This window comes from Mya arenaria, chromosome 6, assembly GCF_026914265.1.
Source record: "Mya arenaria isolate MELC-2E11 chromosome 6, ASM2691426v1".
NCBI classification, from domain to species: domain Eukaryota; kingdom Metazoa; phylum Mollusca; class Bivalvia; order Myida; family Myidae; genus Mya; species Mya arenaria.
In genome coordinates, this window is record NC_069127.1 from 1,699,171 (window position 1) to 1,723,370 (window position 24,200).

At 36.8% G+C, this 24,200-nt stretch overlaps 2 protein-coding genes across 4 annotated transcripts in view; both read left to right on the forward strand.

Annotated features, from left to right (window-relative positions):
• Window positions 1–3,500: 3,500 nt before the first annotated feature.
• Window positions 3,501–4,286, forward strand: LOC128236805 (protein SON-like). The gene has a single exon (XM_052951916.1). The coding sequence runs from the start codon at window positions 3,501–3,503 to the stop codon at window positions 4,284–4,286; it is 786 nt and encodes a 261-aa protein (XP_052807876.1).
• A 948-nt stretch (window positions 4,287–5,234) lies between these two features.
• Window positions 5,235–24,200, forward strand: part of LOC128237090 (protein mono-ADP-ribosyltransferase PARP4-like) — an 82,555-nt gene continuing 63,589 nt past the window's right edge. For all 3 annotated transcript variants that reach the window (XM_052952296.1, XM_052952297.1, XM_052952299.1), the window contains exons 1-22: window positions 5,235–5,370; window positions 6,794–6,918; window positions 7,380–7,578; window positions 8,688–8,836; window positions 9,064–9,201; window positions 9,666–9,821; window positions 11,435–11,572; window positions 12,130–12,303; window positions 13,113–13,273; window positions 13,943–14,086; window positions 14,281–14,379; window positions 15,859–16,042; window positions 16,763–16,913; window positions 17,556–17,686; window positions 18,800–19,024; window positions 20,063–20,224; window positions 20,682–20,795; window positions 21,031–21,168; window positions 21,435–21,621; window positions 21,969–22,042; window positions 22,318–22,505; window positions 22,966–23,065. In XM_052952296.1, the coding sequence (XP_052808256.1) occupies window positions 6,796–6,918; window positions 7,380–7,578; window positions 8,688–8,836; window positions 9,064–9,201; window positions 9,666–9,821; window positions 11,435–11,572; window positions 12,130–12,303; window positions 13,113–13,273; window positions 13,943–14,086; window positions 14,281–14,379; window positions 15,859–16,042; window positions 16,763–16,913; window positions 17,556–17,686; window positions 18,800–19,024; window positions 20,063–20,224; window positions 20,682–20,795; window positions 21,031–21,168; window positions 21,435–21,621; window positions 21,969–22,042; window positions 22,318–22,505; window positions 22,966–23,065 (3,135 nt within the window). In that variant the 5' untranslated portion in view covers window positions 5,235–5,370; window positions 6,794–6,795. The remainder of the gene's footprint in view (window positions 5,371–6,793; window positions 6,919–7,379; window positions 7,579–8,687; window positions 8,837–9,063; window positions 9,202–9,665; window positions 9,822–11,434; window positions 11,573–12,129; window positions 12,304–13,112; window positions 13,274–13,942; window positions 14,087–14,280; window positions 14,380–15,858; window positions 16,043–16,762; window positions 16,914–17,555; window positions 17,687–18,799; window positions 19,025–20,062; window positions 20,225–20,681; window positions 20,796–21,030; window positions 21,169–21,434; window positions 21,622–21,968; window positions 22,043–22,317; window positions 22,506–22,965; window positions 23,066–24,200) is intronic.

Consider the following 24,200-nt stretch of genomic DNA (forward strand, 5'->3'; position numbering starts at 1 on the left):
ACAGTATGAAACTATAGGTAGTTCCATTAAGTATTAATGAAAGTTTATTGAATACTTCTCCAAATAACTTTAACGCTTATTCGAATGTTTGCCTTTAAAGAAATATCAATACAAGATAAACATTTCATGCTGTCAGATAACTGTTCGCTGTTTTCTTTGAAATGTCTAATTGTACTGAAAATGCATTTCATCTAGTTTACTCATTGACTGCATTATGGGAAGCAACTCGTACTAAATCGCAGAACAGTCCAGTCCTTTCGTACTGAATCAAGTCACGATCGCCTACGATCAACCTTTTCGATGTCTGACTAGTGGGGCGGCTAAGCATGAAACCGAGCACAAAGGGTTAAAAGCATGACACTTGGCACATATATAAACATCCCCATACTGATTATTTTAAGTCAGCAGCGCCCCCTAGTGAATGGCCGCCAAAATGGCCGACCATTTTTTTCAAATGCTTTTTCTTTGTAACTATATGTCATAACTCATGGTTTGGGTGTCTAAATATACATATTTCAGGCCAAGAAAGCCACAACAAATGATTTATGGAGTATTTTTAATTCAAAAAATACTTTTGTATAATTTAATATGGCCATTTTTGGCAACATCACCGACGGGTATTTAACGATCATGATCCTGCATGGTATCTAGGAAATACATAAAAGTTACCGGACCCAAAATTGTTTAATATATGGTCTTTCCCCAGTAAGCTTTCTTCCAACGTGGGACACAAGGCTGCAACGACATTCCCTCATCGGGTCGTGTTTGAACCCATCCCATGTGTTTGTTCTAAAAAACCCATAACTCTGCCACCACTGTTCTTAGTTACGTTATGTAGTCCTTACCTCTCTTTTGCCATCCAAAAAGTGTCTGTCGCATGATCACACCAGATTATGTTGTTACTAATTAAAAAGACCGGTCAAGCCAGATAATCCTATTGCAGCAGTTGCACCATCAAAGGATAATGTCTGGTCCAGGAACAACTATGGGAACTGCTCAGTATATAGGAGCTGACCAAGGCTGACTGCATACCATGCTTCCTTACAGCAGGATGAAATAGCTCCTAGTACTGTTGAGGCCCTTAGCTCATGTTCCTTGAATTCGTACAGTCGGAAACCATGATAAAAACACTCGATAAAAATAGCTTAGGCTGCAATAGAATACCTCAACACTGGGCAATTTTCAGTGCTAGTAATGGATCAACCACTGTTTGCAATTGCAAAATCAATCCAGTGCAGTACATGGAGAAGAATATCTTATCATGGTTTGTGGACTAAACATTGAGATAACAGCATTCAAAGTCATTGACGACTGCCATGTTGGAAGTGATTAGGCAACTTCCATCTTTAATGCCGGGATTGCAACCAGTGAAGTCGATGACTCCCTGTTGAAAGCCATACGTTTAACCAGGACAAGGCATGCATAACAGATAGCAGGTGCTGAAATCTGAATCCTGCAGCATGATGCCTAGGACAGATACAACCAAACTATGTTAGCGGAAGAGAACTTACTTTAATGCCGGGATTGCAACGAGTGAAGTAGATGACTCCCCGTTGAAAGCCATACTTTTAACCAGGACAATTAAGGCATGCCTAACAGATAGCAGCTGCTAAAATATGAATCCTGCAGAATGATGCCTACGACAGATACAAACAAACTATGCTAGCGGAAGAGAACTTACAGAGGTGCACAAACTGGTGTGGCAAGATGACAGCAGAGCAACCACATTTTAAATATTAGTTCGTTATGCTTAAAATGGAAAATGTGTGTTTTAGATCATCGAAACAATCAGGACAGCAAATTTCTGAGCTACCAAGACTGCGTGCAAAGTTCATCCCATGGGAATTCAGTTTTGACCATATCAATTATGCTATAGATCGGTGCATATCAGAGACATATACTCTCTGTCAGAAATGCACCCTGCCATCTACGAAGAGCTTGTTGCAGGAAAGTTAATTGCACACAAAACAAACTGTCCATTCACGGCCAAAGAGCACTTGATGAAGCACAGGCAAATGCCAATGTGAAAGCTGATGGTTAGGATGTAGGCTTGACAGACAATCCACTTGCGCTACAACGCTGGATGGTTGTAGGCCCCGAAATATTAAAAATGGTGGCAGAATTTAAAGATGACACCATTCATGGTTCAACTGAACACTTTGAACTACAGCTGTTCAAACCTCATTTTCCAAGGAAGTGAAGGCTATCGTTGAGGTCTTTGAAGAAACGTGAAATCTTTTTAAAGAGAACAGTGGTGACCTGCTTACACTGGACACAAAGCTCATTATGGACTCTGAGGTTCATACAATTATAGAAAAGGCGTACAAAGTGGGCCAGGAGCACTATGACCTTTACGTCAAAGAAAGGTCTGTTGATCAAACAAAGTCAGTCAATGACCGAATAATGAAAAATAAACTTCCAGGTTCGGTTCCATCAATGAAGGAAAAATGTTTCCTGTTTTCCAGATTGTATATTGAATGCCAATCCAGGGAAGGAAATTTTAAAGACTTTTGCAAAGACAAAAAACAGTCATAGCCTCCAACACTCTTGGAAGGTGGACACTAAGATCTGGGAACAAGACATACTTATTTGTAGAGCTCTGGCTTGACCATTACTATTCACCAGGATCCCCACTTCTCTTTTGGTTCTCCAGGATCACTTACTACTCGCCACAATTCACCAGGATCACTCAACACTCGCCACTATTCGCCAGGATCACTCAACACTCATTACTATTCACCAGGATCCCCACTTCTCTTTTGGTTCTCCAGGATCACTTACTACTCGCCACAATTCACCAGGATCACTCAACATTCGCCACTATTCACCAGGATCACTCAACACTCGCCACTATTCGCCAGGATCACTCAACACTCATTACTATTCACCAGGATCCCCACTTCTCTTAATGGTTCTCCAGGATCACTTACTACTCGCCACAATTCACCAGGATCACTCAACATTCGCCACTATTCACCAGGATCACTCAACACTCGCCACTATTCGCCAGGATCACTCAACACTCATTACTATTCACCAGGATCCCCACTTCTCTTAATGGTTCTCCAGGATCACTTGCTACTCGCCACAATTCACCAGGATCACTCAACACTCGCCACTACTCACCAGGATCACCCACTACTCGCAATTGTTCTTAAGGATCACCAACTACTCGCCACAATTCGCCAGGATCACTCAACACTCGCCACTATTCACCAGGATCACCCACTACTCGCCTTGATTCTCAAGGATCACCAACTACTCGCCACAATTCGCCAGGATCACTCAACACTCGCCAATATTCGCCAGGATCACCCACTTCTCGACGCTTTTCACCATTTACTCCCAGCACGATTAACCATTACCACCCATTTCTCGCCACGATTCACCACAATCACCTAAAACTCGCCACAACTCACCAGGACCACAAAATACTCGCCACGATTCGCCAGGATCACTCAACACTCGCCACTACTCACCAGGATCACCCACTACTCGCCATGGTTCGTAAGGATCACCAACTACTCGCCACGATTCGCCTGGATCATTCAACACTCGCCACTATTTACCAGGATCACCCACTACTCGCCTTGGTTCTCAAGGATCACCAACTACTCGCCCCAGTTCGTCATGATCACTCAACACTCGCCACTTTTCATCAGGATCACCTACTATTCGCCTTGATTCTCAAGGATCACCAACTACTCGCCACAATTCGCCAGAATCAATCAACACTCGCCAATATTCGCCAGGATCACCAACTTCTCAACGCTTTTCACCATTTACTCTCAGCACGTGTCACGATTAATCATTATCACCCATTTCTCGGCACGATTCACCAGGATAATCTTATACTGGCCACTAATATCACCAGGACCACACAAAATTCGCCACGATTCGCCAGGATCACTCAACACTCGCCACTACTCACCAGGATCACCCACTACTCGCCATGGTTCTTACGGATCACCAACTACTCGCCACGATTCGCCAGGATCACTCAACACTCGCCACTACTCACCAGGATTACCCACTACTCGCCTTTATTCTTAAGGATCACCAACTACTCGCCCCGATTCGCCAGGATCACTCAACACTCGCCACTTTTCGCCAGGATCCCCACTTCTCGCCTTGGTTCTCAAGGATCACCAACTACTCGCCCCAACTCGCCAGGATCACTCAACACTCGCCACTATTCACCAGGATCACCCACTTCTCGCCATGGTTTTCCAGGATCACCAACTACTCGCCACAATTCACCAGGATCACTCGACACTCCATTTTAAGTCCTACAATGCATTATCATATCTTGGGTCAAGCAAATTGATGTTTCGTTCGACAGATTGTTCGCACTTGTTTTTCCAAAATTGCAAAAAAGGTACAATGATGTATTATTAGTATTAAAACGTTGGGGTGGGGTGGGGGCGGGGTGGCGGGTAATTGTACAACAGTCATTTATTATGCGTTCCAATTACAGTATTACTAGCAGCAGTTTCAGTAGCAGTTGTAGAAGTAGCACCAGTATAAAGGTAAATTGCCCATGTAGGATATAAGTGTAAATAAAAGTGTTTCACAATACAGTAATATTTATCGCAAGCATCCTTCTTTTTTGGGTCCTTAATTGTATTTCTTTCTCTTGTTTAAAGAATATTTTTTAAAAACAACAACAAGAAATGACTTTTGTATTGATACTTGATCGTTCCTTTGATATTAATTGGATTTCCATTTTTTTGTAATAAGTATATAGGCTATTTATTTTTACTTGTATGTATTGTGTGATTGACTATTTCATGATTAAGTTGAGAACCGTGACCGTGTGTTGCTAATCTTTGAATAAAATAAACGTGTTTGGACATTTTAATTGTAATATGCCATCACTCATTCCACATGATTATTGGTCGCACAATGGTTGATCTTTCCGCGAAATTTTAACAGATACAATATGTTTTCTAATTACTCGTATATAACTATACCACTTTTAAAAATCACTGTGGGAAAACCCGCCTTTATTTTCTCTACCGATGAAGTGATGTTTAGTATTATATTTATATCTGATTCGGCAACTTTAAAATACAAAGTATAAAACGTAAAATTACAAAAAAAAAATGTCTGTAGTTCTTGTATTTTGTGTTGTCTGCCGCATACCATACAATTGGCCGATTGTAATTACAATTTTAATGTACAAAACTGTTGTCTGTCACTTTAAAAAACAACAAACAACACTGTTGTCTGTTTCGAGCGATATACGGAAGTAATGAAAAATAACTAAAATTAGATAAAGAAGTAATAGAAAATCGTCATTCTCCTGTGACATTCAATGTCCATTGTCAATTTCCAACCGATTTTAAAGAAGCTCAAGAAAAATATCAGGTAAACATTGAATGCAATAATAATTTTGTAGGGAGTCGAGCCTTTTTCTGCTCATCTCATAGGTCAGAATGACCAATTCCCAATGCCAAATAAGTATATTTTCCCAATTTCAAGAAAACCCTCCCAATGAGATGAAACTGCTGTCATGAGAAGCCTGGCTCACCCCCACCCTTATTGCAGGCGTGAGATACACTAATACGGACAGCGGGAGCAAATGATTTGGAAATTTGTTCATCCATAATCAGTACTTTTCAGTGACATTCATGGTTAAATATACTAATTTCACAGATTTATGTTGCCAAAAATGATGGTTTTGTTGATTTTTTTTATTCTCAATATCGGCACTTATTACCGAAATATCTCAATTTATGCAGGTACTTGATCCTAAATTTAAAAAACAAAAGGCTTGAAATTTCTTCCCAAATTTGTAGATTTTACGACGCAAATTTTCCAAATGGTCAAGTGTATTTTTTCCAAAATGGACAGAAAATGCCCTGTAAGTTGACAGTTGTCAAATCTTAGCAAATCATACTCCGGTCTGCAGGTCAAAAGTAAACCTGAGGGGAAAAGTGTACCCTGTGTTGATATTGAATCAATTTCAAACTTTAAATAATGATCATATTTCCGACTAAGGTCTGAATGGCATTGCATGGAGAAAGTAGGACACATTGCAGCTTAATGCCAGATGCTAAAGGGTTCATACTCAACTAAAAATTTTCCAAATATATAAATGAATACTGGGTAGTTACAAATGGTGCGAAATACATGTGTACAAGAAGTTGGATAAAGGTCATAATGTTATTTAAAGTGGCTGCAGGAATTATACTTGGCCAAGGATTACTTAACTGGTGTTCGAAGAAAGCAACATGAGTGCTAGGATGTGCCTAGAAGCTTAATGGAGGGAGGATGGTACAGTCGAACCCCATTGGCTCAAACTCACTTGGCTCGAATTCCCCATTAGCTTGAACTAGATATTATTTCTTAATACTGAGGGTAAACAATCCGCTAGGCTCAAATTTTTCGAGGCTCGAGGTATTTTCGCCAGTCCCTGGGATTTCGAGCCAATGGGGTTTGACTGTATAAGGTGTGGTTAGGAACCAACTGCCCAGTTAGTTCAGTTGGTGCTCAGTCAAATAAAGCATGTGCTATTGCCACAACTGTACACTTTTCCTCTCAGGTTTTCTTTAATCATATTGGTTGTCATTAAGCCAAAAAAATATCTGATATCAATATAGGTACATACTAAATAAATATTTTTTTACTGAATGGATAATTACAGCTGTGGGATATACTTTCTTTGATGATTGTTTTAGATTCCAACATGTGAGTACTAGTTATATGTTGCTTTGAAAATTGTTAATACATCCTGAAAGAACGAATGATTATATGTTACTGTTATTCAATGTTTTGCTCTAACTTTTAGACATGTTTAATGGGTGTCAAATTGTGCTGGACCTGACCACTGCTGTCAAGTTCAAAGAGAAGACAAAACTGAGAAAGGACATCACTTCCAATGGAGGAATTGTTTCCTTCATTGTCACTAAGAAGGTAAACCATCTCTTGTTCTGTTGTCAGTTATGCTTGTTTAACAGGCTGTATGCTGCCATTATAGGGCATCAAACCCAGGAACCTTGCTTTTCCAATTAATCTAGCCCTGGTAACTCAGATACTCTCTCATCTATGTAATACCATATTGTAACAATTGTATTGGCTGTACATGTTTGTAGTTCTTTTATCTGATGTGAGTTCTGACCTCACATGTTTTTAAGACTTAGATGATTTTAAAAACTTTAAATGATTTTAAAACATGTATATGTATTTTAGAGTACCCATGTGGTATGCACCGACTCATGTATTTCAGAGTACTCATGTGGTATGCAATGACTTATGTATTTCAGAGTACTCATGTGGTATGCAATGACTCATGTATTTCAGAGTACTCATGTGGTATGCAATGACTCATGTATTTCAGAGTACCCATGTGGTATGCAATGACTCATGTATTTCAGAGTACTCATGTGGTATGCAATGACTCAGGCAAGGCTACAGACTCGTACAAGTGTCGTATGGGTGTGAAGTATGGGATCCCTGTTGTGTCCCCCCAGTGGGTGCATGCATGTCTAGAGGCAGGCAAGCTACAGAACACTGACAACTTTCTCATGTTAGGCGAGTCAAAGGCTGATGGCCTTAAAGAAGGAAAGATATCAGGTAGGTTTGTGCATAGTTTTGTGTATACCTTATCTTGTGGTTATTTAGGGGACAGTATACAGTTATTTCATGGTTATTTGGGTAACAGTCGAAACTGTTGTCCCCAGGTGGAGGGCATGACATATGAATATATGCCCAATGCCAGTTCATAATACCATCATGACACCAAGGGATAACAGTTTTGACTATTGCCAAAAATAACTGTTTTATTACTTGATCAAAATTTAAAAAAATCAAATAAGCATTAATTATATGCATTCTAAAAAATAAAGTTTGGAAATTCCAATGATGTCATAGTGCGTGAGGGAAACATTTCAAATATCACCGCTTTGATACCTGTTTGTGATGCTTTACAAACTATTGAAGTCAATTTTGCACCTTATTTAATTCATTATAATCTGTCTACACTGTATGTTATAGATAAGTCAACCCTTTAGTTAAGGTATGTCAGTGTTTAAGCTTATAGTTTTTAAAGATGCTTTTAGGGTTGGTTAGAGTTGAGATGTAGGATGGTACAAGTCAGTGTAAGCCTGACCGGTTTAAATAAAAATAAATATGCTCTTGGTGGGCCTCAAAATACCCCTTTTAGGCATACCCTGGGACTATCTCAAAACTGCTGTGTTACAGAGAGGATTAGATATGTTAGATGGGACATGTCAGTGTGAGTCTGGCTGGTTTAAATCTCCAGTGAGTTCTTATTTAAGTTTCCACTGACTGTGTCAAGGTGGTCAAAACGATATTATGTGTTTATCATTATGTGACATTTGGTGTCCCTTGTTTTGGTCTTGAACCTTATCTTGGCAATATTTTAGGCTGCTGGGCTTGTTGGTACTTGGGTAGTTTTAAATGATAAAATGTCAGGGTTTGTTTTTACGCATTACTGGCAAGTACTTTTTATTTATATCCATATTTTGGTGTGAGACTAAAACAGTTATATTAATGAAAGTATAGTAAACAACATTCAATATTACATTAAACAACTAAAACTGTAATAATTGAAAGTATAGTAAATAACATTTAATATTACATTATACAAATTTTTTTGCCAAAATCTATCTGACATATTTCGATTTGTTTTACTACATCATCCATGTGTTAACGTTTTCCAGCTACAAGATATCAGAAGAAGGAGAAGAAGAAGGAGTTTAAGTCAGTTGTCAACGTTCACGGGATCAAGGCCTGGAGGGTTGAGGATAAGAACACGCCCTCGTATACAGATGACTATCAAGTGGCCAAGTTTGCCATGTTCAAAGGAGAGGTAACAAAATATGGCAGCAGGCCCTGAAAAGTATTATTATATATTCTTGTCACATCCATTTGTAAAATAATGTATACCGGTATAAAAGATGTGACATTGGCTGAATGGAATAATTCTCAGAAACAAGTTGAATGTGAAAGCAACCATTTTAGAAATGAGATACATTGGCAGAGATGTTGTGTTGTCAAGGCTTTTGTGAAAACTTGAGTTTCTCTCTCCTTCAACAGAAGACAGTTAAGAGTAAGATGCAGGCAACGTTTGCTGTCCTGGAGGTTCATGTTGATGAGGGTTTCCTGGCAGGTAACTCTACACACGAGTACAAGTACAGAGTATTCTCCCATAGCGGCCTGGTGCACACAGTCGAGGTAGGACTTGCTTTAAACTAATTTCTATAAGATTATTCTGATGATAGCTTACAGCTAATACAATTATTGTTGAATCTGTTCTTGGATAATCATCAGTTTTGGTCCTAATTTATAATCTCAAGTCCCCTTAACAGGCTTAAGCTAAGATCACTACAGTATTTTTGTATAGTATAAACTGTGTCATTTTCTTGCTTTAAAGTATTTTGATATTTTTTAAGGAAATATTTTCATTAATTTAAGGGTTTTCCTGATCGACTGTGTTAAATTTCTTAAATGTTTTTAAGCAAGAGAGAATTAATAAAATATGATACTTGATCATTACGTAAAATTATTTCGAGATATTGGGTCCATTTTGAGTGACATAAATAATTATGCTCCTGGTGAAACTCAAAACACCCGTTTTAGGCATACCCTGGGACTACCTTACCTTTCTAAGCTTATATCTCAGAACTGCTGTGTTACAGAGAGGAGGTACAGGAGAGATGGAGGCCCGGTATTGTGGCAGTGTGGAGCAGGCCCTGGCAGTGTACAGTCACCTTTACGAGGAACAAGAGCGGGGCCTCATGGTACACACATACCAACCACCCACAAGCAACGCTGGATCCATGAAGTTCAGACATGTAAGTACATTTACTTGTCAACACCTTCATGTGTATTTGGTGACCACTTCATTTTATTATTAAAAATAGATATCAGTCCATACATAAAGCTTCTTGACATTGTAAAATTAAATTGTTCAGTTAAATACATTGTCCACTGAAATACTGTCTTAAATACATTCTGGATTTTTTTTATCCAGATCAGTCTTATAATCACCAAGTCTGCACTAGTAGGTTATGTATATGGAACCATCCAAACGTTACCAGTTCATCATTTGTGGCATAACAACGCAGGATTGTTTTTTCATTTTTGAGTTGATTTTTAACATAAATTGAAATGATTATGGCAATGATATACTTATTAACATGTCAATTAAATTTTTTGTGGCCTTTAACAATAACAAGATAAGCAATTTTCAATTTTCAAGTACAGTCGAAACTTGATGGCTCGATATTCTAGGGAACGGCCAAAATACTTCGAGCCTCGAGAATATCGAGCCAAACGGGATTGCTTAAACAATGTTATTTTTTTGTATTCGTTACAAAAAGTCTGGTTTACCTTGTTTGTTATTGGCTACACTATCTCCACAAGAGAAGAGTATTTATTGGACATAGTGCAGTTCGTAACATAACTTATTCGATATTTTGAAAATATCATTTGATTTTTTTTTATTATCATTAAAATACATTAATGCACAAAAAACACAATTTTTTTTTTTAAACATTGAGTAACACAAACATAGCTTATAAGTTATACCAAAGAGCATTGACATTTTTACATGGATAATAATTAGAGACAGAACTTAAAGTGATGGCCTGTTTATTCAAACAGTTCAGTTAAACCATTTAAGTTTGATAATAATTATATTAAAATCCAGCAATTTTTATCGGTTAGCGCCTTGTGCTAAATGAAGCCAAGCAAACAATTCAAGGTGTGAGATTCTTACCTGAACCCGGGAAAATGACATCGACCCAAGCAAAGTGTGAAATTCTTACTCAGGACCGCGAAAATGACATCGAGCGTGGAGAAATATCGACCCTCAAGATATCGAGCCATCTGATCGAATTTTCTATAAACAGAGTAATAAAAAATTGCTCTGTTTAAACTGGTTCGAGCCAACGAGGATAATCGAGCCATAAGATATCGAGCCAACGAGTTTCGACTGTATATCATTCGCAATCCAAACATTTCGGAAGATGTTGTGTTCATAAGATGATAATCAATATTGCCAAGGAAGGCTGTTCATTTAAGGAATGGAATTTTGCAGGGTGTAAATAATTTACTATAAGGCCACTTATATCACTGGAAAGTCAATAATGGAGACTCCCATTACCTTGAGTTGGTAAATCTATTTAAATATTTCAAAAGACCCATAAAATTGAAATATTTGTAAAAAAAATTTAATGAAATATAACAGGATTTTCATTTCCAACCTTGATACAGGGGAATGGCTTGTATGCCCAGACATCACTTTTATTGTTGGTAATTGCTTAAGATGTACTTGCGGCTCATTGGGTATAATCTTACCGTTTGCAGCACACTTCAGTGAAAAGGATTGAAAAATGAATAAAAGGCACTCTTATAATATTGTGATTGTTTTTCAAACCTGTTTGAACCTCTTGTTTCCCCGTAGATGATGGGAGAACTGGGGCTGGAAGGTGGAGAGATGTCAGAGAAGGTGGGGCAGCTGGTGGAACATGTTTGGCTCGAGGCACTTGGCAAATTGCAAGATATCCTCCTTACTGACATTGAAAACATCAAACTTGAACAGGTTAGTATGTTGGTATGTAAGTTTATGAGCTTGTCTGTTTTTCATTGAAAAAGGTAAGATTTTGTTTTAGCCTTGGTCTCATTGGCAACATCCTTGTACAAAAGCTTTAACCGTCGCCATAACTCAAAGAACGTTCAAGATAAAGCATGGAAGAGAGACAATATTATAAGTTATGGGGCTAGTGGGTGACCCACTATGGGATAAACAGGGCAAAGGAAACTATATCGGGTGAAAGCGAGGCGCCGTTTTGGTATAATATAAATTTGGTGACCCAATATGGAAAAATATGGGGTCACCACGTGACCAGTCCTTGACCAATGGCATTGCGTGATTTATGTTGGAGGCATCAATCTGGTTTTAACAATGATCATGAATGCCTCTTATTCATTTGAAAAAAAGATAAGAACAGACAAGCATTGGAGTCTGCTCCAGTGTGGCCAAGCAGACGGCATGTGACAAGTTTAAAAATGAATAGACAGGGTTTTACAATGGAATCATTCTCTCAATTAATTCCAATAGATATTAAGCAATTTGAATGATTGCATGGATGTTTGCAGGTAGAGAAAGCAGAAGCTGTGTTGAAGCAGGTACGGTCAGCCTTGGATACGGGGGATCAGGAGAAGGCGGTGAAACTGGCCCAGACATTCTACAGCACCATCCCCATTTTTAATGGCTTCAGCAAGGATGAGTGTAACAAGGCTTGGCTCTCCAAGCAACAAGATCTTTGCCAGGTTAGTAACACAAGTTTGGTCAAGGTCACAGCTGTAAGTTTCAAAGTGTAAGAGGTATTTCTAACTGGGCTATAAGGTTGTAAAATGTTATGCCGTATAGAAATTGAATATATGAAAATCACATACAAAAAATAGTAACATTTAGCTGTTTTGATATGAAAAGAATAGTAACATTCAGCTGTTGAGATATGAAAAGAATAGAAACATCTAGCTGTTGAGATGTAAAAAGAATAGAAAAATTTAGCTGTTGAGATATGAAAAGAATAGAAACATTAAGCTGTTGAGATATGAAAAGAATAGAAACATTCAGCTGTTTTGATATGAAAAGAATAGAAACATTTAGCTGTTGAGATTTAGCTCTTGAGATAAGTAAAGAATAGAAACATTTAGCTGTTGAGATATGAAAAGAATAGAAACATTTAGCTGTTGAGATATAAAAAGAATTGAAACATTTAGCTGTTGAGATATGAAAAGAATAGAAACATTTAGCTGTTGAGATAAGGAAAGAATAGAAACAATCTGACAGCTGTTTTGATATGAAAATAATATAAACATTTGGCTGTTGAGATATTAATGAATATAAATATTAGGCTGTTGAGATTTAGCTCTTGAGATAAGTAAAGAATAGGAACACTCAGCTTTTGAAAAGTTGTGTGGTATCAAATCTACATTACATGCACATACTCAAGGATTTACTGTTTTTTTATGGAGTTGAGTCCGACCTGGTCCCAGTATCATTTGAAAAATATATCATTGGTCACTACTCTAGTGCCAACAACAACAATAACAACGACTACTTATAATTTTAGCTGATCAAGGACATGTTGTCAGTGAGTGAGGCGACAGACTGGTCAACCCAGTCAAGCACACAGTCTAAGTACCGTGCACTCAGGTGCCAGGTTACTAGTCTACCAGAGGATGGGACAGAGTATGAAACTGTCAGGGAAAACTTCTATGATTCAATGATTGGGTATGTATGTTTTATAATGCTTGCAGTCATATTACATGTAGTTTTGATGTTCACTTATGGCAGTTATTTCTTCAGGTGTTGTTAAGACTTACTTAACATGACAAGAGTGTCTTGAGTTTGTTTTAACCATAGTATATGGTATGTGTCAGTATGCCTACCCCTGCGGCATGACGTGTCTCAATTCCTACTCAACACCACAAAAGAGTCTGAGTTTGTTTCAAACCATAATATATTGTATGTGTCAGTATGCCTCTCACTGTGCCATGAAATGTCTCAATTTCTAGTCCTACACTGCTGCTGATAATGATGAAGGATACAAAATTGGTGTTACTTCCTTATACATTAGAATAACACCAGATATGTTTTTCTGGCATAATTTGTGATCATGTCATATTTCTAGTTCTGAAAAATACTCTGTTAAATATTGATAGTTCAGGTTTGTACTGGTACGTAACTTACTTGATATTTTGCTCCCCAGTACACTGGTCAAACAGCCTTAAGCACTGTATAGCCACTGTAGCCGCCAGCCTGTATATCATTTTGTAAGATATGGGGGAAAATATAATAATTTAACAGTTTTCACAAGACACCGCTAGCTAGACAGAGCTGCATGGCCCTGGGTGAGCTGGTTTATTGTGTTACACATAAAAACAAAACAAATGTTGTTAGTTTCAGTGCAAGCGACGTCGAGATCCAGGCGATATATACAGTAAACAGACCAGTTGAGACCGCAAATTTTGCAAACAGCCTGAGTAACCCTCAATTACTGTACCACGCTACCAAGGCCAACAATATGGTTGGGATTTTGTCCAGGTAGGAAGAAATAATAATACTGTAAAATACATTGTATTTAGCTTGATGCTTCAAATCCCAGCACTGATTTCTATTGGAATTAATAGATCAATTGCTTGCTTGTCAATAGGGGTATGCAATATGTCCTGTCTTGAGCACATATATACATGAATTCTGTTTTTAGTATGATAACAATGACCTACATTGATTTCCAGAGGTCTGATGATGCCACGTGTAGTAGTTGATGACCACGGAGGTAAAAGGTCAGATCCAGGCATGCTCGGGTCAGGCATCTATTTCGCCAGTGCTGCAAGGTGGGAATACTTTTGAATACATTTCTATAATTTTCGATTCGACTCTCAACAAATGAAAGTTCATATAGGAAAACAGAGTCGCAAGTAAAAGATTTTAGATATATGGTTAGTTACATTTGAAGATCAAATCTTTGTTACCAGCTGCCATAAGTATAAAACTGGATAAGTTATACACAGTTTTTTGGCTAGTTTGCTCATAATACCTATTTGATTGGTCAACAGTAAGTATTGGATAGGTTTTGACCAATCAATAAACATTTTGGCTAATTTTAACCAATCCAACGAATTAACCAGTTTTATACCATTGGTTACTGGTTAAAACAAGATAAAAAGAGTTCTTTTTTGCAAATTTTACATACTAAATTTCTGCTTAATATACAATATTTGGAATTTTTAGATGGGATCTCAAAATGTGATTTGGGATCTCACAGCTGACACTGTAAGAGTTTTAGACATAAAATAACAAATTCTTGCAAAAAGGGCTTCTCTCATAAAAAAATCAACACAAAGTTTTTAAGAACACAATATCTTTTTATGAAGTATCCTGAAAACAGTCTTTCAGCCTAGTAAAGTATTTATTTCATTTTTATTATTATGGAAAACTCCCATTTCCTTTTCAATTCAAGTTCATTCTTAAAATAATGGGTTTTAACTGCAAATGTTTTGCCATTTAAAGGATAATCAAGTTTGCCACATTTCAGCCAATTTTGATAACATTTGATTGAAAAACAACAATTAATTATCACTAAAAAACTCACCTCTATAGTAGGTTTAGTACATTTTCAATACTGATCTTCTTACATAGTAAATGATTTTAATACAGCAAAAGCATTCAAGCTGTTATATTATGTTCCATGTTAAAATACCATATTAATCTGTCAATTTAAATAACATGGTGCAATAAACAACTTGTCAAAAAACTTCATACTTCGGCCGACATCATTGCCTAGTTACAAGTATGCTACAAAAGACCACCAACTTATTAAAGACATTATAAAACTGTCAAAACAATAAAGAAAACAGCATTTCCAAGGTGTTATTAATTATCTACAGTGTATAAAATTTAACAACATTTTGGCAGGAAAATTGACATATACAGTTCTGCAGTCATCTGCACTTACACTCCGACCTGTTAGGGCAGTCTGATTTGATTTATTAAGCAGCTCTTCTGAATATAAACTTATTTTTACAAGTCAGAGGAAATATTCCTTCTGTTTCTCAATCAAAATCACTGACATTTGACAATCTCCACCATGACGTATTTTTTATGAGTATTTTCTGAAAATCTAAAAATAGTAACAAATATCAAGTTTTTGTTTACATTGTTTCCATCATTGTTTTTGATTGAAAATTAAAGGGATTAGAAATTCTTCCACTTTTGAACCCAAACTACCGCTTTTGAGAGCTAAATCTACCTCCTTGTCATTGCGAAAGGTTCACATGTGCCCTCAGTCATATCACCATCTATTGCAATTTCAGCACAAGCGTCAAGTACTCCTCTCCTAGCAACAGCAAGGGTACTCGGTTCATGTTAGTGAATGAGGTCGCCCTGGGCAACTGTAAGGAAATGTACAACCGTGACCTGACCTTGACCCAACCCCCAGAAGGCTATGACAGCATACATGGTGTGATGAAGTCATGTGATGTTCAGTCAGAGTTTCAGGTGAAAGCAACTTTTGTATTTGACTTGGAAAAAAACATGAACAAACTTGTAATCTGTAAACTTTATAACCTTGAAAAATATTTTTGCTTTGATACAATTTCTATCATTGATTATATATGTCATCAGGACTTTTTACTCATTCTATGGAATCCTGTAGTTATGAAAGTAAGCTTTCATTTTGTGTCTCACCAGCTTATTATATCTCCATGAGCACAAAAACTTTCAATAGAATAATGATTAAGTATACTTAAACAATAATTTCAGGAAACCATTACAAATTTTTTTCCATTGTTTTTAGTCATACTGTGTAATATTATGACTGTTATGGCCAATGGCTCAGTTGTGTCTTCACTGATCTAAGTTTATACTAGTTTAATGGTAAAAGAACAATTGGTTTAAGCCTTGTTAATCCTGTAAACTCATCTCAGGAAAGTTGAGCACGCCACAATAAATGTGTAATCCTGTAAACTCATCTCAGGAAAGTTGAGAACACCAAAATAAATGTGTAATCCTGTAAACTCATCTCAGGAAAGTTGAGCACACCACAATAAATTTGTAATCCTGTTAACTCAGTTTAGGAAAGTTGAGCACACCACAATAAATGTGAAATCTTGTAAACTCATCGTAGGAAAGTTAAGCACACCACAATGAATGTGTAATTCTGTAAACTCATCTTAGGAAAGTTGAGCACATGGCCATTAATATGTAACTTTCCTGCAGGATGATGAGTTTGTGGTATACAGTGTTCGCCAGCAGAGGATTCGCTACCTAGTTGAGTTTACGACAACCAAGGACACTGTCTACCCATTTAAACTACCGGTCAGTCTGACTGAACAAGCCATGGACCAGGATGACCAGCCTGGACAGATCAGTGAGCATCATTTTGTTCTTTATTGGAAAATGTTGAACATATCCCTACTTAAAGAACACTGTTAACTGTTATTTCATTTCCTTTAAAGTGAAGCAATATGAACAGTTGTTGGTTGCAATTCCTTTACGAATGAACAACTTCTTTTGTCTTTTATTGTATTTTGCTGACAATAACCTCTGAAAATATCCTTTTACAATGTACTCTGACAATATCCTCTGACAATATCTTTTGACAATATTCTCTGACAATATACTCTGACAATATATTCTGACAATATATTTTGACAATACCCTCTGACAATATACTCTGACAATATCCTCTGACAATACCCTCTGACAATACACTTACAATATCCTTTGACAATATGCTCTGACAATATGCTCTGACAATATCCTCTGACAATATCCTCTGACAATAAATTCTGACAATATCCTTTGACAATATGCTCGGACAATATCCTCTGACAATATCCTCTGACAATAAATTCTGACAATATCCTCTGACAATAAATTCTGACAATATCATCTGACAATATACTCTGGCGTAATTGGAGCAAGCCCCAACAAACACTCATGTTTTATGAATGATTGAAGTTCACCAGACCTGTAATCTCAGTAATCATGCTTTCCTGTAATTTCCCAGGTCTATCTGATGTGAAGGACATTATAGACCCTATGTCCAAGGTCAAGGCTGGGCTCGTCTCCATAGATGATGCCCCTGTGAACTTGAAGGCTGTCCATATCAGGGCAAACCTGATGGACCTAGCATCGGAGGTATGTTGAGTTTTGCTTTGAATAGTTTAAGCTAAATTATGTAAGAAAATACAAAAAGAATTGTAATGACTATTTCTTTTTATAAAATACTTCAAGTTCATGCACAACAAGCTTGATCATCATAAAAAAAATTCAACACCATCATTCTGCAAAAAACATTTCTCAAATGTACCGTAACATGGTCCATTCAGATAGCATTTATATTTTTGTGATATTTAGTGGTCATGGATCAATTGTCTTAGATAGGTGGTGGTTTTCCATTGGTATGAGAACTCAATAAAGGGGGAACAAGGTCCATGCAGTAGAATCTCCTTAATACTTGTCTCCCTTGTTATATTAAGGCATTCAATACACAATAATTTGAATTTGGATGTCTGGTGACTTCATACCATTTGGCATTTGGAAGGGTTTTATTTGCTAAGCATTTATATGTATGTTAAATATATGCGAAAAAATAATATTACAAATTTGTTTTGCAGTGAAATATTGCAATTTGTGATTACATGTTCGATTTCAGTTGAAATGAAACAAAAATACAAACTGCTATAATTGTTAACTATAATATGCATTTAATCATTTATTTTTGATGATTATGATCAGCAAGTAAAACCCTTTTAAATATCGGTAACACCAAATTTATATGGAGTCAACAGGCATCAAAGTTCACATTATCAGCGATGGCATTATAAAATGACAAGCTGTTATGTGGATCAGGTTCCTTTAAAGCTGCACTCTCACAGATTTACTGTTTTTACAACTTCATAAAAAAAATATCATAGAATGAGCAATTTTTTGTGTAAATATCTGCATACCAGTGATACAAGACTGCTGACAAAAGATCAGATTGCAGGTATTCATATTTCAGTTTGAATTAATGTGTTATGGCTTAAAGCGTTACTAATGGTTTAAGAAATCGCATAAAACATCATTTTTTTAACTTATTATTAAATAAAAATCTGCGATCTAATTTTTTGTCAGCAGTCTTATATGACTGGTTTCCATGCATTTTCATATAAATTGGCTAGTTCCAAGACAAAAAATATTTTTTTTATCAAAACAGCCAATCTGTTAGAGTGCAGCTTTAAGGCAAATAATACAAATATGTCCTTGTAGGTGGTGGTTCTGCAGCAGTATGAGAACACCAGTAAGGTCCAGGTGGAGGCAAAGTATGTGTTCCCGCTGGGAGAAATGGCTGCCGTGTGTGGCTTTGAGGCATTCATCAATGGCAAACACATCATAGGAGAGGTGAAGGAGAAGGAGACAGCCCACAGGGAATACAAGAAGGCTGTCAGTGAGGGACATGGGGCATACCTTATGGACCAGGATGAGGAAACACCGGTATATGGGCGCTGGGGGTTAATATTAGAATTTGTGTTGCTTTAGGGCATTACAAACACTGGTATTTTGGCAGTATGTGTTAACATTAGGATAAGTGTTGCTGTAAATATCTGACTGTAAAACTGGGATAATTTAAAAGAACACTGCTGTAGGAATTTACGAACACCCTATAGTGGTGATGTGACAGTCCATCAAAGGGTAGGACTTTAAAGGGACTATACACCAGATTGGCACCAATTTTTTTTTTTTCTGTAACAAATCTCAGGACAATTATTTAATAAAATGTTTTACTCTTTGATATCATAATTGTAAAAAAAATCCCAAAAATGTAAAAAAACATCGAATCGGAGACCAGGTTTGAACCGGTGTCGGCAAAATTGCAGTCCAGTGTTGTATCCACTGTGCTACGAAGGTTTACCCTAATCACTTGGAATATTTAAGCTATATACCTAACTTGGTAATATTACGTGATAACATCAACTAGCTTATCATGCATAAGAATGAATTCTACTAGGTATACATACCTAGTAATCTATTTTAATGGAAAATACGTAAAAACTGCGAAAAATAAATTAATTGTAAACTATGCGGTACTTCAATTAGTTAGTTTCAATGCAATGCACACATTGATATCAAGTTTATGTCAGTTTTCGACAATTTTTTTTTTTTTTTTGCAAATTCATTATACAGTGTATAGCCCCTTTAAGGGTTAAGAATTAAGAATACTTATTAGGTTTATTGTTACAGAGTCTTGTCAGTAATTGCAGTAAATGTCCATAGTTACCAGTTGTACATGTACTCTCTATAGTGCAATGTTGAAATGAGCAGACATAACTGCAAATATCTGTGAAAATAAATTAGAATGTAAAGTAATGCCTTTTTATAACATACATGTACTTTTTCAAATTATGCTAAAGATAATGATAATTAAGCATTTTACCATTAATACATTTTAATCATATATCTTGTGTCATGCTGTATTTTAACTTAGAATGATGGTTTCTGTGTTCTAACATGTATTCCCCCTGTGCCTTCCAGGATGTGTTTACAGTGAGTGTTGGTAATTTGCCGGCAGGAGCAACTGTGCTTATTAAGATCACCTATGTCGCCGAGCTGCAGGTTGAGGGCGAGCTCATCAGCTTCCGCCTCCCGGGCTCCGTCGCCCCCTGGAAGAAAGACTCCCTCAAGGAAGTAACTCAGGTACAGAAATAAACTTGATACGATCTGCCAAGGTGTTTTATACTTTGTATTGTAAAATTATTGCAGAAGAATGCAAAACTGATGACAAAAGTACAATGGTAGGGGTGGTCTATCTGATGTGAAAGCTTGTTTCAAAAACCATTAAACACATTCAAATGAAACTAGTTACACATGTTGCCAGAGACAATATGCTCATATACAGCAAGGCCCTTTGTCTGATTAATAATTGTAAAGTGATGCCCTTTTTTAGTTTAAAAAAGGTAAAAAACTTTAACTTAGCTATAAGATATTAACTAGAAAGTTTTTTCAAATGTTACTTGGTACAAAATGAGCATGAACAGCAAAGTCCATTGATCTGGTTTTTATATTTTATCGTCAATTTGTGCTACTTGACAGATTGAAAGTAAAATTAAATACCGAACAAGAAACTGATTTTAAGGATTGGATTTTTTTGCAGGAGCAGACTGGTACTTTTGAAGTACTGCAGGGTGAGACAAGTGTACAGATATCCGTGGATATGCCATTTGACATCCGGTCATTAGAGTGCCCCTCACACAATGTCAAAATGAAGGTAATTTATTCACCAATACTGGATGTCTCATAACATAAAGAAAGTATGGGTAGATCTTCCAATATTTATAATGGTAACTGATGTATCTGTTGATTCATTTATCCATTGATATGTAGGTATTAAAAAAAACAACAACACAAAATAAATACTGATAAATTGTTTCCTTGCCGTAAAAAAGACTTGAAATGTTTATGTTTCAAAACCATGGAAACCTTTTGTGTTCCTCTTGTTCTAGCGTACGTTGACTAAGGCGACGGTGGAGATGTTACCTGAGCAGTCTATAGCAGACGGGTTTCAGCTGCTTATTGGGCTGGCAGAGATACATGTGCCCAGAATGTGGGTAGAGAGAAAGACAGGAGACACAAACCATCAGGTACTTAGTCGGTCATAGCGAGGGACAGATAGTATCTAGGTTACTTTGCCTGTCCATAGTCTAAGGATGGGTTTCATCTGCTAATAATGTTAGAAGTTTATAGCAGTTTACTAAGAATCCCTTCCTTCTTACAAATTATAAAACTAATGATTGTAACAGGATTGCCTGAAACCGACAGAGACAAAATGGAACAATGAAATTATTTTGTTGACTTTTTATTTCTCAGAAATGTTATGTTATACTTATTCATCTTGTTTAACTTGCAGGCATGCATGCTGACATTCTACCCACAGTTTGAGGCTTGTGAGTCTGAGACCTCTTGTGTTACTTTTCTACTTGACCTGTCCAACTCCATGAAGGGTGACACACTGAGTAATGCCAAGAAAGTTCTCCTCCTATCCCTCCAGCTTTTGCCTGCAGCCTGGACATTCAACATTGTTGTGTTCGGAACTGGTCAGTATTACCACTGTTGTCGATGGACCTTAAAATGAAGGTCTTTTATGGTATCATTATAATTTCCAATTTTAACAAAATGTACCCTGCTCCATCTGCTATTCTTTGCTTCCCCTTTATGTGGATTTGGCTGAACCACAACAAACTGGCTTAAGAAAGATTCAAGAGCCCAAATGTTCTTTTGACAATAGCATTCTCATTCTGAATTCTGAAAGTTTTGTGATGTGTTAAAACCTGAGATATTTGTAAAGAACTTTACTATTTGTTTCTTATGTATTCAGTCTCATTCATGGCTTGTTTAGTTAGTGTTAATTATGGAAATCTTTACTTTGTATATCTGATTTCAGCATTTAAAGAGCTGTACCCTGTGTGTATGCCTAAGACCACAGCACGTGTGAAACAGGCTTCAAACTTTATCATGGTATGAATGACACATGCACGTGTATCTGTATTAAGTTTTGATGTACTTTATTTTTGATAAAACTATTGGTTAAAGATCTTGAAATATTCTTTAATGGTTGGTACTATAGTTAGCACATTAATTTGATGTCATTTCACACCTAGTAAACTGTCTGTCTATATATATTCAGTACAGTTTAATATTCTTACATTTGACTGGTTTGTTGTCTAACGTTAAAGGGTCATCAGATTTAGGGTATTCCTGTTTTTGCATTTTGAACTATTTTGTTTGTGCAGGGCTTGACAGCAACCCTTGGCAACACGGAAGTTATCCGACCCATGCACACATTCTACCTGCTGAAGCCTGAGTCATCCATGCAGAACGTCTTCCTCATCTCTGATGGACACGTGAACAACACGGACGTAATATTGGAGGCAGCCAGGCGGAATGCAGAACATACAAGGATTTTTACCATGGGTGTCAGGTGATTATAGTTTGTGCTTTTAAACACAATCTACATTAAATAAAAAAAATGTCTTTGTCCTCCTGTGTGAAAAGTTCTAAATGTTTGTGATTGTGATCTTAAGTGTTTATATTTTCAACCTATCTCCTTGCTCTTGTAATGGCTGCCATGTGAAACTTCATACAAGTTGCATTGTGAGCACTGTTTATCAATTTTGGGTGTAAGATTTTCAGAGGTGTCCATTTAAGAAAAAGAAGACCATTTTCATGTTCATCAATTTATCTGAATAGAATTATCGTCATAAACAGAATGATGATACTAGTAGACCTTATACAACGACAACAGCAACATCAACAACAAACTATTTGAACTGAGGTTAAACTATGCCACTAGGATTCTACAAAAAAAACTGTATTTAAGAATTCAATACATATATTTGAAATCACACAATTGTAACTACATGCAAACAATGTATTACCAGCTCGACAGCAGACACCCACATGTTGAGATCCCTGGCCAGGGTTGGAGCAGGGGCCTATGAGTTCTTCGATCCCAAAGTCAAGTCCAAGTGGGAGGGAAAGGTAAGATGGGATTTATGCTGAGCTATTTTCATTCATTTTGCATTCAATTTTTATCATGATCTCATCTGTTTGTGATCAAGTTTTAAAAATATATTTGTATCAATTAAAATCTGAAATGTCAGCTGTTATTTTAAACCATTTAGGATATTTTAATGACTCTTGGCACACATGTTCATAATGACATAACCCACATATTATTATAATTATAATCAGGGGTGAGAATCTTGCATGGATTGAGTTTTTTGTCTTCTAAGCAAATATCTTTAAATGCAATCTTTAAGGCTTGTAAAATACTCCAAACCCAAGTTTTGAGAGGTCTTCACCCCCTGTGTCCCCTACCAAGGTCGTACCCTGGACCACTAGCGTAAAGTTCAGGGATTTTTCTATTCAGTCATTCTAACTAGGGATGCAAACGAATATTCGAATATTCGAATATTCGATCAAACGTTTGGTATTCGAATGGCAAAATCGGTATTCGAATATTCGAAAAAAATGTTGAATAAATAAAATAAAAAAACCTTTGACCTACAAGGCTGCAATTGTGTATTTAGTTCTTTTGTCATGTTTTTACAATGATTGGCCCCTAATGCCAGAGGTGTGAATGTGATGACAATACACTAAACACGCGTCATATGTCATTTAGGGACATATCGCCTGGTACTATAAAAAGTCCCCGTAATTTTACAACTTGCTATTGGACAAGTGACACCAATGCCTTTGCCAATTAAGGATTTAAGGAAACGGCCTTCACACTAATGTGCTGTCTTGGTTCACACTGATGTGCTATCTTGGTTCACACTAATGTGCTGTCTTGGTTGCAGATTAAGCTATGCAACATTGCTCAAATTGCCGTGATACTATGTATGGCATTTGCTACAATAATGCAGATACATGTATGTGCTGTTAACTGTTTTCCATGTTTCGTTGCACTGTTCTTGCTTTGAAATGTTACTGTATAGTATAGCGTTTTAGGATATATTGCCTCTATTGATGTAGAAGAATCAAATTGATATATGTTTCGTTTTATCATTTTACAAGTTCCCGAGTTGGTTTGGTATATAAGGTAGAGGTCTATCCCAGAACGAGACTGCTCGTCCTACGGAAAGACCCTCCGTTGGCTCATTACGCCATATGA